Source organism: Lissotriton helveticus, chromosome 8 (genome assembly GCF_964261635.1).
Source record: "Lissotriton helveticus chromosome 8, aLisHel1.1, whole genome shotgun sequence".
NCBI classification, from domain to species: domain Eukaryota; kingdom Metazoa; phylum Chordata; class Amphibia; order Caudata; family Salamandridae; genus Lissotriton; species Lissotriton helveticus.
The window spans coordinates 337,536,047-337,556,440 of NC_136069.1; the positions used below are offsets into that span (position 1 = coordinate 337,536,047).

The window sequence follows — 20,394 nt, forward strand, 5'->3', positions numbered from 1 at the left end:
AGCGTACTAACACTTCGCCAGTCGTAATTATGAGTACAGCTCCAGTTATTAGCCTCAGCCCCACTAGGGGGACTATTGATTTAGTCTCACAACCCCCCCCCAGCCCATAAGGACAGGAAAACCAAACCGAAAGCAGCCACTATACAAGCAATTTTGGGACCCCCTCCAAAAAAACGCAGGAGGAGGACGAAGGGAGCACAGGGAAGCAGTAAACCTAAGAATTCACATTTGGACTTTGGTAAATCCTTAAAACCCCCTGTACCAATAGTGAAACTACCGGTAGAGCTACACCCCAAACCTAATGCTCAGGAAGACCCAGTTCCTGCCATGACCAAAGATACAGGAACTAGTATTGTCAATGTTCCCCTCTCTGTTGTCCCGCTGGGAAATCTGGAATTCCTGTTAAGGTCTCTGCTATTACCGATCAGCGAAAGTATAAAAAAAATCGAGATCAGACTAACCATATTGGAGGCCACATTGGGCAGTCTGAAAACTCAAGCTGGTCGACAGGGAAGATATCCAGAATCTATTACCACCACTGCAGTCCCTCAAGGGTCGGGACACAGTGTAGTAAATCTAGCCCCCCCGCAAGCTGTAAATGCGGCAGCCCCACAACAACCATTAAACTCAAAACCTGCAACTACCAAACCACTTTACGCCAACACACATAACCCTTTGCCAGTACCCGTACCCTCGGTACACCCGGTAGATAATATTATCCCGGCCCCTCTAAAGAAGCCCCCCGCAAGACCCCGTCGTCCCAACTTACCACCTGAGACCAATGATCTTACTGTAGTCATGGCGGGGGTTCCGCAACTTGACGAAGGTGAAACTGAGGATTTTTGTGCCCTAAAAAGTAGGGTAATCAAGTGGTTAAATATAAATAGACCCCTCCCGAGACATCTCAATAACGAAATTATAATGGTAAGAAGGGTCCCATGGGTGGGGAGAACCCAGAAATCCATCACAGGGGACTGTATATTGGTGAGTTTTAGGGACACGGGTACGGTGGCGTATATATGTCAAGGGGAAAACATATCAAGGGAATCTACCATCCAAACCCTCCGTGTGTCTTTCTTCTTTCCCATCACCCCAGGCCCACGCCAGCCACTCCCAATTTATGATAGCTGGGAGAGGGCTGGAAGGAGGGGGAGACATCAGGCCTTTCACCCTAGGCCATTATTTGGCAGACCAGTACCACCCCTTCCTACTTATAACCGGTTCAATTGTCTGAACGGTCTAGAGGGGGTGGATTGACAAATAGAGAATGCCTCCAAGGGGTATACAGAAAAGGGCGCTCAAGTAGAAATATCGGAGGAGCAAAGTCATATGTTTCAGCAAACTCAAATAACTGGGGCGGAGGAACCTATGTTTCCGGAAAATAAGGTTATGGCTGTAGATAGTCTAGCAGGTGGAGGCGGGAGGGCTATGCAAGGGTTGTTGCAGGAGATAAGATCAAGGAGTCAGGGGGGTGTAGCATCAGGTGGAGAGGGTGTGAGGATCATCTCCTGGAATGTAGCGGGCTTAGCGGGTATATTTAACAACAAGGAGTGGGTTGATTTTATTAGAAAATTTTATGTTATATGCTTACAGGAGACATGGGCTGTGGTGAATAATTACCATCTTCAGGGCTATAAGTGTTTTTTTGTTCCCGCCCGAAAATCTAGCTCAGGGAGAGCAATGGGCGGTTTAGCCATCTATGTAGATTTAGCCCTCCCAGGTACCTGGTCGTCCCCAGACTGGATTTTATATGGAATACAGGTAGTTCGGTTCGCCGGAAAGGGGTTAAAATTGTCAGTTTTTAATTTTTATAACAGTGAGACATTAAACACCCACACCCCGCTATTAGCTGAACTTGACCATAGGCTCGGACAAGAAATTACATCCCAGAATAAAGGGCCGTCTCATGGGCTGCTTTTGGCAGGAGATTTTAACTGTCACCTCTGTCCGGCACTGATTAAGGCAAATACAGATTGGGCACAATGCCCAATTGAGAAGGGGCCGCATTTTTCACATACACCGACTGGGGTGGCTCTTAGGTTGCTTCGGCTTAAGTACGACCTAGAGCACACAATTAACATGATAGACCCACAGTCGGATGGTACATTCCCACCAACTTTCAAGGGCAGGGGCTGTGCATCTATTATAGATTACATCTTGGTCTCGAGATCTCTGATCAACAAAATAATCAGTGTAGGGATAGAGTGGAGCAGTTTTAGTGACCATAACCCGCTTATTTTAACGCTTTCTTACAAGGCGGGCACTGGAATTAAATCTCATTGTTTAATTGAGGAGAGGGTCACTGACCAAGGCAGGAGATTGAAATGGTCTAAAATTGATGGGGCACAGTTTTATAAAACTTTGGGCGACAAGGGCCTATTGGCCATTAATGACTGTTTAGATTTGGAAATACAGGGACCAAGGGTATTGGAAGCGTTTGATCACATTGCTAACTTGATTGATGAATTATTAAGGTCTAGCGCGCCCATACGTAACCAGGTAAATCCCCGTTGGTTTGACAGAGATTGTTCTAAGGCACTGAGGGAACTGAAATGCTCCCTCAAGACGAAACCACGGGACCCACAGATTATTAGGGTCAGTAGAGAAAAGTATAAAAAAGAGACTAAAAGGAGGAATCTTGCCCTACAGGCAGAAGCATGGGCAGACCTAAGAGAGGCAGGGGAAAGAAAAGACCTAGCGGGTTTTTGGAGAATCATTAATAAACCGACCTTTTTAGAAAATGATTCCCCGGAGATAGGGGCTAATATTCTCCCGGAGCAATGGGTCACCCACTTTAGGGGTTTATATAATTATGAGACTGGCACCCACGTGGAGCCACCGGTATCCCCAAGACAGGTCCCCCTGGTAGCATTCTCTCTTAAGGAGATTACGGCAGGGATGGAGGGTTTAACTAAAAATAAAGCCCCGGGCCCGGATGGAATTCCTCCTGATCTGTTCCTTAGTAATATAGATTTATGGGCCCCTTTGATGACCAGGGTCTTAAATACTGCTATTACCTGTGGGCTCCCATCATCCTGGTCTAAAGCGATTATTGTGCCAATTTTTAAAAAGGGCAATAGGGACGACCCTAAGTGCTATCGGCCCATTTCCCTGATTGATGTATCGGCTAAACTTTTGGGAAGGGCAATTCTGAATAGATTGTCCGAGTGGACCGAAGAGAACAACATCTTCTCGGACACCCAATATGGGTTTAGGACAGGGAGGTCCACTAGTGACCAGTGCCTGAACCTATACATGCTGACTGCCAAATACACCCTGGCCAGTGACGAACCCATCTATATGGGATTCATGGATTTGGCAGCAGCATTCGATCACGTCAACAGAGGAAAGTTGTGGGATATGATGTCAGGCATGGGGATAGAGAGTGGCCTAATCACTATATTGAGGGAACTGCACAGTGACACCATGGCCAAGGTTAGATTTAACAGGGAGGGAGGACTGTCTGACTCCTTTCCATGTAGGAGTGGAGTCAGACAAGGCTGTATACTTGCCCCTTTTTTGTTCTCCCTTTATATCAATAACCTGGAGCAGTTCCTTCTGGGCTTAAAGGCAGATTGTCCAAGGGTTGGGCCGCGGTATATCCCCGTCCTGCTTTACGCAGATGATGCGGTCTTACTGGCAAGAACACCCCGAAGCCTACAAACCCTGATTGAGGGGTTTGCTGAGTTCATGAGCAATCTGGACCTATCTGTCAACCTAGGTAAATCATATGTACTCCTGGCCGGTAAAAAACCTTCCTCCAAATTTATTTACACAATAGGTTCCCACAGTTTGGAGCAGGTTAAGACGTTCTCCTACCTCGGGGTAACCTTTGACGGTGCTCTGCAATTTACCTCCTTGGTAGCGGAACGTTGTACTAAAATGATTGCCTCTAACGGGGCGATAGCTGGATATGGCAGGAGGGTGGGCAGATGGAGTCCGGAACAGGTGATGAATTTGTACGGCTCCATAACATGCTCCAAAGTAATCTATGGGGCAGAAGTTTGGGGGTTCGTGAACACAACCAGAATCCAACAGGAAGAAAACAGGTATTTGAAAGCAATCCTGAGGGCGCCATCCAGCACTGCTGGTCTCATAGCCCACAGGGAGCTAGGGAGGCCATATTTGGAAGATCTGTTAAAACTTAGGCCAATCGTGGCCTGGCTAAAAATATGGATTAACCCAGACGCGCATCTAAGCAGAGAAATTCTATTGGACTGCCTAGGTAGGACCCATTGTATGCGCATCCCCTGGCTCAAATACGTGAAAAACACCCTGGAGGATTTAGGGTTGGGGAATCTCTTCACGAACCCCGCTACTATCTCAGCACAGCACAAGAAGCAAGTAGGGGAAGTTTTTCTGGAGCGAGAAACCCAACGTCGAGCTGCTGCTGAAGGAGTGAAAAAGACTGTAAGGGCCCACAGTTTGGTAAAGAGCGTGGAGGGTATGGAGCCTTACTTATTTCTTTTGCATAATGCACAGGACAGATTTCTTAAGTGCCGTCTCAGACTGAATCTGCTTCCCTTCATGTTGGCTATACCTGCCGGGTTTACCGCATCAATTGAGCAGAAGGGTCCCTGCGGCTGCGACAATCGGTCTCCGCAGGATTCCCTTCATTTTGTCTTGCTTTGTCCCTATTTTTCCATGCCTAGGCGTAGATTCCTTGTAAATATTTTAAAAAAAGCCCAATTGGAACACGCCAGGGATGCCTTAGTCTTCCTGTTAAAAGCCTCTGACCCTTTAACTTTGTGTAGTATCTTGAACTTTATCAAAGTTGCAATCCGTTTAAGGATGACGAGGGGAGAGGAATGAAAGATTTGTGATTTTTTATTCTCATGGCCCTTATGTCGGCATTTTTTTTTTATTGTATTAATTATGTACAAGGATCCTAACTAGTATTTAATGTTTTTTTATCGCTTACCTGTGTATATGTAAATGTGCTTTTATGGTGTTTTCTAATCACCGAATAAAGATTCTTGAATTGAATTGAATTGAAGTGCCTTGTAAAATGATAACGCCACTCAACTATGGATATAAAATGTAGCTCCTAAATATTGTTTTCAAAGGGGCAACTGTCAATCGGTTGTATGATCTTACAACGAACTCCGTTGTAACGCATGCCTTTACCACGCATGCGTTACAACGGAATACTATATTCACGCTTTTCCTTCTCCACGTTTTTTCCGTGGTGACGTCATAAATAAAAAATAAAAAAACGGCTGTTTCCTTCTTCTGCGCCGCCGATTTCCTGCACATCTCCTCTAAAGGTTAGTGGTTTATTTTTGGGGGGGGCAAGCCCCCCCAAGCCCCCCTTTTTTATTTTTACCCTTTACCACACATGCCTTTACTACGTACATCGTAGTAAAAGTATGCGTGGTAAAGGCAGTCGTTGTAACCACGCATGCGTTGTAATGCATGCGTGGTTATGGTTTTCGTTGAAACGGCCTCGTTGTAGTGGCCGTTTCCCCTGTCAATCATGTGTTGGAGGAGTGCTTCTCAACATATGTCGGGGAAACTGTTCTCAACAATTTTTGTGAGGAATGATTCGCATCCATGGCTGTGAGGGTCGCTTCTCAACTAAGCATGTGGGAGTGTTTTCATTATTGCTTTTGGTGTATGATGCTAAGCATGAAAGAGCGGTCTTTCTTTCATTTGTGTGAGCGATGTCTCATTTCTGTGAGAGGAATTCCTCTTAGTCTTGTGTGTCGGGAATGATTATCAACAATCTATATCAGGAATGACACTCAACTATGTTTTTGGGGAATGTTTTTAATATATTTGCCAGTGATGAAACTCTGGAGCCTAAGTGCTGCCTTTTATTTATGAATGTGTTATTTTTGTGTAGGCAGAATTTCTCTGATTTCTTGTAACAGGAAATCCTTTTAGTCGTGCATGACAGAAATGTCTCTCAATCGTGTATGTGGAATGTTAAAATATTGATGCTATAGACTTCTAGTGCCACCTTCCCTCTCCATGGAATAGGTTTGGGAAATTCCACTACCTGATTCATTCATTGATCCATGACAGAGGAGCTGTGGAAGTACACTACAAGTTCTCAACCTGTCAAGATTGAAAATCGTCACATTGCCACAAAGGTGGATAGATGAATGCAGGATTGTGTAGGCCAGTGTATGGGTGGATTCATGAATGTGGACGGGTACATGAATGAATGGACGGATGGGTGTGAACTCATAAATGCACACAGTGATGGATGAACAGTTGAATGAATGAAAAATGAAAAACATCTATTTGGTGCTTATGATGTTGAAAATTGCACTTGTTTTCCTTCACTGAGGGAAATAACGTGTCCCCTATGTTGACATGTTCCTGTAGTTGGTTTTTAAAAAGGAGTTATGAAGTTGATGCAAACAGTTTTCTAGGCAATGCACAAAATGTGTGTGAAAATAAAGCAGTTTTTTTATAGTAATCCTTGTCTGTGCACTTGCAGCAGTGAAGCCATGCAAAATAATAGTGTTAATGTGATGGAAGACAGATAATAATTGTGAAAAAAAGGAATGCCTTTATTGAGTGAAAAATAGTTCTCAGGGGAGAAAAAAGTATACATCACTCTTCTTTCAGCCACCCATACCGTAAAATGTGCCTGCTATGTTATGTTGTCTTAATACGCATATATGAAATTCCTTCTACTGTTAGTACGGCAAAGTGATGTTTTCTTAATCTGGGTACCACTTTCTGAGATTTCCATGGAACAGTTGTGTACTGTTGTGAGGCTGTGTATGGTTAGTAGAAATCTGTTAACTAGCTAGTTTACTAATAGTTTCTGTTGCTTAGTGTGAAAGTAGAGCAAGTTTGATCCTGCTAAGGATGGTTGTCTATAGCTCAGCCTAAGCAAATCATATTTTAGGTAGCGTAGCTAGCCAGGTAAATAGCCATAATCAGGGCTACTAGCATTATGTGATTCTGCTGCAACAGCTTTTTCTTATAATTATAGATTTGCCACATTTGCAACATAATCGATCATCTTGTGCATAATCTGCCCTAGTTAATAAAAAAATTTGTCTTTAGCTCAAGTGGATCAAAAGTTACTAAAAAGGTAGCAACCCGTTTGTGCGTAGTAGAATGCCATTTAGAAAGGTTACCTGTTCACCTTCCATTTGCTTATTTCTGTATTTGATTGTTAAACTGGTACTAATGAGGTGGAATCTTTGCCCAGACAGTATTACCATGTGTAAAAATTCCAAAATAATGAAGCAATACTATATATTTTTTACCACATTCTGCTGCGTAATTTGCCTTATTTTACTGCATAATTTAGTCAACCTGCAGCATAATTTGGTGCTCCCCCGCCGTGTAATTCCAGTGGCCCTGGCTATAATGTGTTGTTATACGCCTGAAGATGTGCCACGTGTAAACTATGACAACAAAGGAATTAATATTACTATGCCATGCCATCCTGCCTTTTAACTAGTCCAGTCCTTGCAACAATAGGAAACCAGTGGCGGTTCGTCCATTGGGGGCGTTGGGGCGTTGCCCTACCAGCCATGGACGACCGTCACTGTCACACTGCGCATTCGTGCACGCACCAAAAAGTAAAATTATGAGCGCAGTGCACAATACAACAATAGCCCGACACTGCCGACAGAATAATGATTGGAGGTCGGTCGGAGTCACAATAGTGACGTCATCGCGATCGCGGAAGGGTGTGGGGGCGGGCCTGGCAGGCTGGCAGCGTGTGACCCTGAGAGCGTGGCAGGGAGGGCAGCAGCAGTGTGCGCATTTAGGACAAGTCATTTTTATGACTTGCCCACGCATGCGCACACACGCAGTAGACCCTTCCCTCCTCCTCCTCCTCCCCTAGCACTCACACAGGTAGAGACCCGGGGGAGCCGGGTCTCATTATGGGCAGTATTAGCCCAGCCCTGCTCTTTAGCGTTGGCCGCTGTGGGGACGTCACCGCGCTCTGGCGTGCTCCATGACCTCGTGGCCGGCCTCCTGAACCGGATGCGAGGACTCCCGCAGTTCCCACACAACTTCCAATAGGATAATCTCTGCTAGTTGAATAATCCAGCCTGGAATAATCTCTCCGATCACAGTGGAGCGATGAATCCGACATCGCGCAGACAGGATTTATTTCAGAGACGGACTCCGTAAGTACAGTACACCGTGACTCCGATTGAAATTTGTGGTGATTGCGTTGCTGCTTGGGTTGGACTTGGCCTGCCAGTTCTAGGCTGCTTAGTTGTATTGTGCGTCGTCATCATCGCAGTCGCATGATAAACTACTAGGCATGTAGTGTGTCTGTGTCAGCTCAGCAGCCAGCCCCAGTCCACTGTGTGTCTTCTTCCCTCCCCGACCCCAAGTGATATCGGAGTTCAATTGCTTTTATAATGTAAATCTTACTCGCACTCGCTCGTGTGCTGAATAAACATTTGCCCGCATAATTGCTGGCCCACTTCTGTTCACCGTGGGTTCCTTTATCCCTACAACTCAGCCCAACCTGGCGTGGTGGCCTTTGAACTAGTACTCACGCCGCATAGCTTTTTGCAGCCGTCATAGAAATGATCTTTGAACATTCCCAGAGTACAAGGGGGATGGGCATTTAGGTTGTCATGTCCGAACGATGTATTAAGACATTGGATAGACAACGTGGGACGCCCTTATGCCGAATCATCTATGTTGCAGTACAAAAATCTACTGGTAACATGCCTTTACGTTGTTCATTCGTACCTTGTAACGTTTTCTGGATAGTTGCTTCTGCAGCCACTGCCGGCGTTTCTGCAGGTACATCTGAAGTGACCAACCGACAACCATAAAAACAAGTGCATGGTATGAATGCCTAGTAATGATTGTAAAGAGAGGAGTTGGCCTAACGGCTAGGGCGCTCGACCTCGGACCTGGGGAACTGGGTTCGAGTCTCGGTAACGACGCCAAAAACCTCCTGTGATTCTGGGCAAATCACTTAATCTCCCCGTGCCTAAAATGAAAGTGTCCTCATGTAACTAACTGGAAAAATAAGTAAAGTGCTCTGATACCTGATTCGGTTCGGGTCTAGTTCGCGCTATATAAAACTCTGCAAAAAAATAAATAATAATAATCTTACTCGATTGCTTTTGTACTATGTAACTCACAATATGGAAATACGTTTTTTTCTCAGTTGCCTCGCAAGAAAATATGTTTTTGAGTTTGTGGCCAGGGCAGCCTCTTCAAAGTGCAGGTTTGAAAGGCAAACATTGAGACAATGGCATTTGACTTGGATGTTTAGCACAGCAGACACATGTATATTGTGCCTTTGGTAAGTAAATTGATCTGTGCACATTTCTGAATATATGGATTGTACCCAAATATTGTAACTTTCAAATACATGACAATGGCCTGACCGACCAGTCCTTTGCATAAAGTAGCATCATTTAGAAATGAAGAGATTGGGCACACCTTGAAGCGTCATTCACTGTTTGGAGGAATGTTCTGAGATTCTGAACTTTAATTATTATTAGAATTTGAAAAACTTTTCTTTTAACGTTTTTGCTTCCTTGGTTGCTAGCGAAATACTTTTAATTTACCTTATACATAACATGCCTGTAATTTAAACCAGGGGGAGAATATACACACTGCGTCTGCGTGCCAAAGCTCTTAGCTTCAGAAACCTATCAAGAAGATAGAAAGGTTTCTGAAACTATGAGCATTAGCAACCAGCGTTTATGCTTCTTAAAGGTGTGTGCACACTAGAACTAAAAGCGCACAGGCACACAAGTAAAACATCCACAATGCCTCACTCACAGACAAATACGTATATTTATATGTGCAAGGATGCATAGACACAATGGTGCACCTACACATGATTATACATGCACTGAATACGTTAATCTTAACATTTATTGAATGCTGCTAGTTTGTGACCTGCTTACTTTGTTAAAAATTACTGTGAGGTACTCATCATTTTTAGCTTGAAGTCTGTTATGAAGCTCTGTGGTTGTACTTAATAAGCGGCTACCCATGTTATTATATGACATCTCTTTATTAATGTAATAACTGCACTTTCACAATTGCTTTATTAAACCTTGATTTCTCCAAATTGCTTGAAAATACGCCATTTGCCCACTCTTTTTTCAAACTTTTCCTGGGGGAGACCCACTGTAAGTCGCTCGGGCTCACTATTCTCGCTAGCCATGGTGCACTCCACGACAAACTGTACGCCTCACCACTTACAAATGTCACCAGCCGCCACTGTAGGAAACGTCGGCCACCCAACATTGAATGTTTGGAAAGAGTGCCACTGTGATGACAAAGGGAAAACAAGCATTTGCAAAGTTAATAGGTCTCTCCTTTGGGAACTATTGGCTTTGCCTATGGCTTTAGCCATGTGGCACAGCATCCCCGGTACTGTGCCCATGGCTAAAGAATAAAAAGAAAGCTTTTGAAGCACCAGCCATGTCATTTTGCGGTCATATGCATCACACATGTGTCCGCCTACGAAATTACGCAACTGCCTTTTTTCTTTTTAGTTACAAACTTTAGTGGGATCAGCAACTAACATAAAACAAACACAAGAGTTCTTTTTTAAAGCAGGTGTGGCAGAAGCAACATGGAGGGAGAAAGCGCTCATGCAAGAGAGAAGAACTGGGAGTGCAAAGAGGGAGGAGAGAAGGACAAAAACGAGAGACATGCTCTCTCGTACACTGTTTAAACGAAAAGAAAAAAAGGTAGCACCTGAAAAAGAGCAGTGGTAGCCAGTGCTGACCTTTGCTCAGATAGCACCCTGGGTGAATCCAAGTTTGGCGCCTCCTTCCTATCGTGTGTTGAAGATTTGGGACGAGTAGGAGGAAGATGACGGGGGCAAGATTAAGGAGTGCTATGAAAAGGAAAAATATCACAAAATACAGGCACTGTGCCATCAGCATTCAGAAACAGTATTTGAAAACCCATTTCTTTGAGCCCAGGTCAGAAGAGACTACTAAAGGCAGATCCTGCACCTCTCTGGATGTCGGTGCACGAGGCGTAGTGCAGCTTGCTCATCCTAGAGAGTATCCTTGGTGGAAGGATATAGTAATACACCCATGCTGCAGTGGCGGGACAAACATAAAACGGGGAAGCCTAATACAGCTGATGAATAAGAAGCAAGTAAACAAGTGACCATGAAGCAAACCAGGTGTAAGCAATAGGCGGGCCCTACACCCATTGTAGATAACAATATGTCTATCAACGGACAGTGCATTCTGTGAATCAGAGTCAGGAGAGACATAAAAAAGCACTAATTCTAACTTGAAATATGCTGGGCGGGAGTTTTAATGTAGATAAAGACGTAAAAATGATATTAAATTGTGCCAGTTCCATGTACAAATGCACAGCTCTCAGAAAAAGTGAATGATTTGCTTATTTATAAACCTGAACTGCCAATAACCATGGATTTGGTCACGAGTATGGAATTGGAAGACTGACCAAAGGGGGCCGGTGCTGAAAGGGGCCAGCAGTAGTGGGAGAAAAACCCTGCAAAAATGCAGACTTGCAGTTGGCCGTGCGGCCGTGCATGCTTTAAATCACCCAATGAGGTAGCAGGAGCGTGGAGGCTAAAGAGGTCATAAGCGAGGGCATGAGGACCCTCTTCTCAATTGAGCCCACCCACTCAAACCGGATTGCGGGCATCGCAGCGGCAGGTGAATTGGGAGAAGGGGCAGTGGAGGCAGGACACAAAGACAGCCACAAAAGAACAGTAGCCCAGCAGAAAGACTCCCTCAAACAGTGTCCTTGGGATGCCTCACAGAAGGGGCTCTGGGAGCAGGAGATTGGTCAGCAAGGGTCAGGTTCATATGAACACAGCACTTACAGCCTGGACTGGACATGACGGCCACCCACAAATCTCTGTGGCAAGGGAAGCCTAGAAGCCGCGTATGCAAAAGAAACAATTGATGGACGGAATGCTGGACAATGTAAACATTCACCCCTAGTCACAAAGATCTGGGTTAAATCCATCATTCTCTTGCTCACCACACCCACCCCAGTTTGGGCCCAGCCATATGCAAATCAGTCTTGACCCTGTTCCTTGTGGGAACAGATCAGCCCGAACGGCCAAGTCAGGTCCTCCCTGGACCGGAACCAAGCATCCTGGGACCGGTCTCAGGGCATCACCCTTCGTCAGCTAGGCTAGCTTGAATCCAGTGGTGTAACGAGCACGGGACCCACGTTTGGGCATACCCTTCCCATTTAGGGCGACATGTGCAAAAGAGAAAGAAACACTAGACACCTGCTAAGGGGCCATTGCACAGATCTACACCAAGACATGCTGTCAAAGAGATTAGTTGGGGACAAGGATTGGTGAAATATTCACCAATTATGCTTTATGATTACAAATAACCATTGAAAGTGTTTTTATGAAGAGCCATGTTTTATGCAAGATGTGAAAAAGCTGCGACCTCTTGCACCAAAAGTTGTTCTCCAGTGTACTTGAAGGAAAGAAGGGTGCTCGGGTTGGCCTGGGGGAGGGGGCAGGGGGCACTCGCAGGTCTGAGAGGGGTTATAGGTGCATAAGCATGAAGCACTCAGGGATACACAGGGACTGCATCTCCCCAGGAATGCCTGCCTCCCTCCCTTGTCTATCCGGGGATGCACCTCTCTCCTGGCTAGGTGTTGTCCTTTCCTCACCCCGAAGATGCCTCTCTCTATCTCTAGTCTCCCTGGGGTCTCCCTGGGCACGCCCCTCTCATGCTCATCAGGCAGTGCGGCAGGGTCCGTGATGGCAGCGGTGCGTGCGTCGGGGTGGGTGACGCCGAGCGTCACTCCTCGGCGGCCCTGTGCGTGCACTGTGACAGCCGCCTGCCTCCTCCTCTCACTGCCTTTCATGGACCGACGGGGGTGGCTCCAGAGCGGCTGTTGTGGCGCAGCCTTTATAAAACTCCCCGCGCGAGTCCCAGCGGCAGCTGGAGCGAGGCGTGGAAGGAGCACCGCGCGAGGCTGCTCTGCGGGTACCTGTTATTCAGCGCGCGGCGAGGGATCCCGGGACGCTGCTGGCCATCCCTCTGGTCTATGCCTGGTCCTGTCTAGGTTTGCCCTGGCATCAGCTCTTTCCTCTTCTTCCACATGCGTCTGCCGAACATGTCCAGCAACTTTCTTCTCGCCCCGATCGCCGAGTCTGCGGATTACTTCATCAGCACCAGGGACATTAAACTCACGGTCCTGGGAGGCAACAGCGTGGGAAAGACCGGTGAGTGAGCCGAGGAGGCGCGGGTCGCCGGCTGGCTGCAGCCCCTGGGGTGTCCCCGAAGGCGGCGGGGCTGCACACGGTTATCCATCAGCCCCTTCCACCACACTTGTTCGCCTGGTTTTTGCACGCACGCAAACTCATAACTCTCGTATTAAAGAGGTCTGTGTTAGGCATGCATGGTAGTCTACGTTTTCTGCCCCCAAAATATCCATCATTTCAGTCATTGGCGACTAAATTATCTCTCTTTCCAATGCATTGTCTTCCTGTTATCGATTCTCTAGAGCTGGCGAGTATATAACTCGCACCCAGGCTGCTCTTAGAGTGTTTCTATAACATCTGTATCGTATTTTTTGTTAGTCCCATAAAAGTTTTAGTCACTTCCAAATTATTTCTTTTGTGTATTACAAACTTTAAACAAAGCTGACGTTTGATGCATCACTTGGCCCCCTTCCCTGCGCACGTGGGAGAAAAAAACGGAATCCAACAAAAGGAGGTCAAAAGCAAATGAAGAAATCTTCCACTTGGGAGTTTTCAATTATAGTCAGGCCTGCCAACACAAATTTGACATACTGCAGCAAACGTGTATTTGCTTAATAGAGAACTTTTCAGATTTCTTACCCATTAGTTCCACTCCAGTCAGATGACCGATACCCTCTCTGCTTCTTGTGTTCCATAAGTATGTTGTCACCGCTCCATGCATGTGTGCGTATCTCTTTAGGGCCTCCTCACAACCACGTCTAGACTGTCCATTCTGTCAGTGAGCGGCTGTAAGCTCCCTGGATGCTTTTAGAGCAAATTGGGCTGCCACGACCCACCCATGAAAGACTTTATGACACCATTCTAGTCGTTGACCCTTCCAGTGTGAGGCGGGTTTGAACATTTTGCCAGGGTTGATTTCGGGTTCATGTCCGACCGTGCTCACAACCTGAAAACGATATGGCACTTGCATTTAAGTGTCTTCTAACAGATCCCTTTTTGTTTCTTAAGACCTACGTTCCCTTTACCCACTGAAATGCCTGGGAGCACAGTCTGACCCTAGTTACAGAGAGTAATAAAACTCTTTACGGTGTTTATATTAAAAGCTTCTTTCCAGAAGAAGTGTTGGGAGCTGTGAAACAAACTACTGTCAATCATCGATAAGGCCTTCACAACTCCCCAGGTCATGGATAAGCCCCCCCAAACAGTTTTCTCTCACTCGCCTATCACCTTCAAATTGTATGCATCCTGAATCGCCCCCACCCTGCACCCCACATTACTTAAAACATTGAACCCCTATCTCTCACTGTGTAGAGCATATGTCAAAAGTTGCCTGCATGGTCATTTGGGTGGTCTTTAAGGGGGACGAGGTACGGGTGCCTGTTGCGAGCATTCTATATACCCGTAGCTTTGATTGTGCCAGTGAAGGACTTGCATGTGTACCATCCCTTAGTGTCTTGCATATATACCAAAGACTAAGGCAGTAGCCGAAACGCGTCTGGTTCTCTGAGGGAGTAATAAAGAATCTATACCCTCCTCCTGCGAGTGCTGTGCTTTCTTGGAAGGTGAGAAAGAGGAAGCTTGGATTATAGCGGGGTGCTGTCACCCGCGCACAAGCACCCGTGTTAAGAGTGCGCGACCTGGCAACACTTGGAAGCAAAGATATATATATATATATATATGTATATGTGTGTTTGATGACATTCATTCTCGACCACTCAAACTGTTCAGTTGAAAGCCAGTCTCAATACTTCAGTTTTCATCTGTGATTTGATGGATCTCGGATATTTGGTCCTACTGTGTAGTACTTGACTGGATTTGCTTCCTGTTGTAACCTAGTCTTCTTTCTCCGCAGCTATGATCGTGCGCTTCCTGACCAGGCGGTTCATTGGGGATTATGAGTCCAATACAGGTGAGATATTCATTTGTGCTCTCTCGTAGTGGGCAGAGGCTGTGTAGTGAGTTCCTCTTAAAGCAAGCAATTAACTCTTGTGGGCTTGTTTCCGCAGGTAACCTGTACTCCAGGCTCGTTCACGTGGAGGGGGAGCAGCTCTCTTTGCAGATCCAGGACACGCCAGGCTGTGCTCAGGTAAAGGAACCCTATCAGCAAATACACCAAGGGTGGGGCTGCAAATAGTATTTCTGTGGCTCTAAGGGGCCTTTGTGCAAAATGTTCCATGTAGAAACTGTTCCGCATTCCAGCCTATTGTCATCATCAGTCTTCAAAATAGGCTAGAGGGTGTTTGCTGCAAAAAAATCCTTCGAACCTGCAGGCCTCAGATAGCCTATCGTCCTACTAATGTTGATAAAACATAGATGCTTGAATTATACCTATCAAGCTACAAGAGGCGGTTAAGATTGTGTTGGGCTGTACAAATGGTGAATGTTATGATTATGAAAGTACCTGGCTGGCAGCCTGATTCAGGATCCTTAGTGTTGGTGTCACAGGAAAAGGAGGCCCTTTCTTGCTCACTGTGTGTTTTTTAAAAGACTAGCTCTAAAGATGCCTAGTGGCATCTTTAGGATTCAGGAACATGAGCACAAACTTTCCACTTTACTCTTCCAGTGCCAGCGTCCTCAACCGAATGTGTAAAAATATGTGAAAAATGCACCATTCCTAATAAAGTAAAAGAACATTCTGCAATCTGGTTGAAAGGTTGGGAAATGGGGTGTGCGTGGGTGATGCTGTGAACTTTCATTTTTTTCCGTTTTATAACCGTCCCAAAGTTCTCTGTAAACTTTTCGAATGTTGCAAAGTATGACAATTTGCTACATTTGTGTGACAATTTGGTCTTTTTCAAAACGTATGTCGCAAAAAGAAAACTTTGAGAGAAAAAGTTTGCATATATTTGCTACTGTGCAATGAAAATCTCTGCCAAAGAACAACTTGCAGAGAGAAGTCAACATAGATTTTCAGTCTTGGCTGGAATCAATTCAACTGATTATTATCTTGTATTGCACAGACGTTTGTGTGCTTGAAGGAGAAGGATAACAGGAATCTTTGAAAACTTTGCAAAGCCAGAAAAGCACATGCTTTGCAAAACCTCACCCATTAAAATAAATATCTGTGCGCTTCTAGTTTTGATGGTTTAAGCAAGAAGCACAGTGCATCAAGGCTCAACGGTGAGGATGTTAAGTTGTGCTCTATGATAAAATCCACGTCCGACAGCGGTGTAGCAAGGGTGCCATGGGCCCTCTTTAACCATAATAAGCAGTAAAACCATTCATAATTGGGATTCGGGGGGGTGAGGGGGGTGAGGCTTTATATTCATGGACCCCGGTGCCACTGAATCTGCTGCACCATTGAAAGCTATGCCCCTGACCCAAAGATTAGGAACGTGGAGCTTTGATCGGGCATGTATTCTCTATTAAACATGCCAATATACATCATATAATTATCATGTTGCACAGGGAGCCCTATTTCATTCAAAAAGTAGCACTTAAAAAAGAAAAGCTTGCTTGTATTACTGGACAGGGCTTTTAGAAAGTAAAGTGAAAGACTTATAGAGGAGAATCAGCGAGCAACATGTCTGCATTTATAAGCAATAATGCTTACGTTCGCAATAAAGAAGACGTTTGCTTGTATTCTGACCATTTTATAGTTTGGCCCCCAGTACATTGGTCGGGCTTCGTTCTAAATTGAGAACTACAGTACAGTAAAGTCCACATTTGTAAAGCGCACAATCACCCGTAAGGGTCTCTAGGCGCTGGGGGGCCGTCGGGAAGATTAAGCGAGCTATTGCCCAGAGTCACATGGTGCTGGGCTGACCTGCCGCCGGAGCCGGGGATCGAACCGTGGTCCCCAGATTCCAGCGTCAGTCGCCCTGGCCGCGGCGCCACACCTCTTCCACAGTTAGTGAGTTGCACAGTGCTTGACTGCTTGCTTTGCCGTTTTTTAGGAGTTCGAGGCCCTATGTGTAGCAAGGCACTTAGCTCAGGAACAGGGATCTTTGGGCCATATGTATCATTGAAATTCGCATTCGCAAAGGCCGAAATTCGCAGAATTTCGGCTTTTGCGAATGCGAATACTCAATATGGTATGTATTAAACAAATGTGGTGCAAAATAAGGAACCGCACAATTTGCTATTCCTTATTTTGCGATTGCATTTAGGGAATCACAAAATTTGCGATTTCTTAAAAGCAATGTATGATGCAAACAAATATTGCTAATTGTCCCTAAGGAATCGCAAATTACCACCAACTTCAAGTTGGTGGTAAGTTGCGATTCCTTTAAAAAATATTTTTTTTAAAAACAAAAGGTGCCATGTGACGCTCATACATGCCCTTAGGGCATGTATGTGCGCCATATGCGCACACATGTCATTTTCAGGGGTGCAGCAGGGTGTCCTTTGGACACCCCTGCACCCTTGAAAATATGCACAATTTGCGATTAGCTAATTGCTAATCGCACATTTCCCCTTCATTCCTATGGGCCTCCTGGCCCATAGAAATGAATGGGAAATTATTCCTTAATTGCGATTAGCAATTTGCTAATCGCAGTTAAGGAATTCTAAGAAATCGCTAAAAAGAAGCTGATTTCTACATACATACCATTTTGCGATTTCTAAATAGCGATTCCTTAAAAATCGCTATTTAGGAATCGCAAAACAGAATGTTGATACATATGGCCCTTTGTGTAGAAAAAGTGCGATTAGCTGTTATTCAGAGCTAGCTGCAGATTTGAAACAATGGCACACTTTATCCTAGGACGATTGTGTTGTTTTTTGTTTTTCTTGTATCTGTTCTAGAAAGGCCTGTTGGTATCCAGTCTTATGTGTTTTAATTACCTTATTTTTTCACAGGCGCAAGAGGACTTCACGCAAGACGGGGACTTAATTTCCAGGTGTGTGCAGTGGGCTGACGGCTTTCTTCTCGTTTACTCTATCACAGACTATAGCAGCTACCAATCCATTCGGCCTCTCTACCAGCACATCCGGAAGATGCACCCTGATGCCAAGTGCCCAGTTATTATAGTCGCCAATAAAGGGGACCTTGTCCACGCGCGGCAGGTGCAGACGGAGGAAGGCCTGCAGCTGGCGCAAGACCTGGGCACCTTGTTTCTGGAAATTTCCACCAGTGAAAACTGTCAGGATGTCAGTGATGTTTTTCAGCATCTGTGTAAAGAGGTCAGTAAACTACAAAATGGCGGCAACGGTGAGAAGAGAAGGACATCTGTCATATCGCGACCAAAGTCTCCCAACATGCAGGACCTCAAACGACGCTTCAAACAGGCCTTGTCATCTAAAGTGAAATCATCCTCTTGATTGAATGACTGCCCCTGGAGACATAGACATATTTATATTTTTATACACTGAACTTGGATTTTATTTTTGTATGGGCAGTTTTTTTCTTGTGTTAGAAGAATGATAAAATATGCACAATATGCTTTTGAGCCAAATTACAAATGCTGCAGCAGGGGACCGCTGGTTTTCAGTTTCCAAATGTACCTGCCCACCAAATGTTTACGGATTTTTCAACTGCTGTGGCAGAGGATTACACAATATCATCCCAGCATGTGGAGAAGATGTAATAAAATATTCTACATGGGAAAGCGGTGGTTTCTGATTGACCTATTGAGTTTGTGGCAGGGGATATTCTAGAGGGAAGGCGGGAATGAGGCAGGGAACTTTTACATTTGCTTGTGTGGTGATTCTAAGCTCAGAATGCTTATGCTGTTTACTAAACTACATTACATAACTAAAAACAAACAATACCTGAAATGACTGTTCTACTTGTGTTAGAAGCTCATTAACATATTTTGACTTTTAAGGGAACACTGCATCACTTATTGTATAAGTATGATATGTTTGGGATTCACGAGCTAATTTTAAGATACAAATGTTGGGGTGGTTTAATTGCATGAACTCAGCAAACTTTCTCATGTATTATGACAGATAAAATAATTTTTTCGGGGGGGGGGGGGGGATGTGTTGGTGCTCTTAATAACATCCTTTGACAGCCGACAGTAAAATGGCAAAGAGGTGGAGAGTATATGGCCCTCATTTAGAAATCGTTGGGCCATTCACGCTAGTACCACTATTTCAGTATTTGCTGTCCCTCAACCGGTATTTGCGACAGCAAATTCAATATTAAATGGGGAGTGATATGCAATTGTTTCCACATATTTATCCGCATTTAAAGGGACTGGTGCTTAAAGTCACAGATTTCTCATGCAGAGATTTGGTATATTCAGGGTTTAAAGTGGGCCGGGTCCTGCCGGTGCTCCGCACTGGCAGCTCTGAAAAGCAGGTGCTGAGACAGGTCCCTATCGTGCTCCCCATTTTTGATCGCACCCTCGGGATGAGAAGAAAAACCTCAATTCTGCAGCAGTACCTTCCTTGACTGTCTTTGATTTAACTTCGAAGAGACTCGTTGTAGGTCTTTCATAGTCTCATTATTTCAGAGCTAAAGCATTTTCAATATGCTATACTACGAAGCCATAGTTGTTGCTTGTGAAACTAAACAACCATTGACAAAGCCAATCGTTATGGCTTGCTGTAGGTACAATGTTGTTTGTTCTATCATATATCTGGATGCAATGACAGAAGCAGCAAATTACCTCTCGGGCGGCACACTATGCTAAGCACAGATTTTTAGCTTACGTTTTAAGCCACGCCCTAATTACATCGGGTAGGCCCCCTTAAGAGACACCTGTTTTTTCATCCCACTTAAAGCCCTAGGTATCTTGATGTGATAACACCCAGCGTCGGATTGGTAACGTTGGCACTCGGGCCATGGCCGTGAGGCCGGTATCAGACTTCCAGCTGTGGGCTGCTTTTTTTGGCAGCCTGGGGTCTGCTTTGGGTGGTGTCTGTGTTCGAATACCGCCAGCTGCCCAGTGGGTGCCTGAGTGGCCTTTCTGGAGGCAGATGGGCGTCCATTACCTCCCCTTTCTCAACGGGCGGAGGTGTCTCTCCCTTTCTCTCTCTGGGCAGGCCCATTAATGTATGCATATTGAGCAGGGGCAGTGGGCCTGAGCAAAAGTGGCCTCACTTGTTTTCAGGTGTGTTTCACCAGTGTAAACTAATCCGTGCATTTTTTTTAACGCCCCCCCCCCCCTTTTTTATTAAAAATTCGCCGAAGCAGTGTTTTGCGGAAAGGCCATATGGAAATGTGGGCTACTTTTTTTTAGCTGCCCGGGCCGATTTTTAATCCCAATCCAACCCTGATAACACCACTTATATCTAAATACAAAAATCATGTTAAATTGCATGAAAGTGGATGGAAATTCACTATACTTTTTCCTGAGGCTGCCTATAAA

General features: G+C 45.2%; 1 protein-coding gene across 1 annotated transcript; it reads left to right on the top strand.

The window, feature by feature from the left end:
* Window positions 1-12,723: 12,723 nt before the first annotated feature.
* On the top strand, window positions 12,724-18,735 carry RASL11A (RAS like family 11 member A). Its single transcript, XM_078655988.1, has 4 exons — window positions 12,724-13,156; window positions 14,988-15,044; window positions 15,142-15,221; window positions 17,936-18,735. Exons 1-4 carry the CDS (start codon window positions 13,033-13,035, stop codon window positions 18,395-18,397), a joined length of 723 nt encoding a protein of 240 aa, XP_078512114.1. The 5' UTR covers window positions 12,724-13,032; the 3' UTR covers window positions 18,398-18,735.
* Window positions 18,736-20,394: the final 1,659 nt, after the last annotated feature.

Bases quoted from the DNA above. Each gene is read 5' to 3' on its own strand.
- RASL11A (XM_078655988.1), top strand. From the start codon at position 13,033: ATGCGTCTGCCGAACATGTCCAGCAACTTTCTTCTCGCCCCGATCGCC. The intron at 13,157-14,987 runs GTGAGTGAGCCG...CTTTCTCCGCAG, and splicing joins CAACAGCGTGGGAAAGACCG to CTATGATCGTGCGCTTCCTG. The intron at 15,222-17,935 runs GTAAAGGAACCC...ATTTTTTCACAG, and splicing joins ACACGCCAGGCTGTGCTCAG to GCGCAAGAGGACTTCACGCA.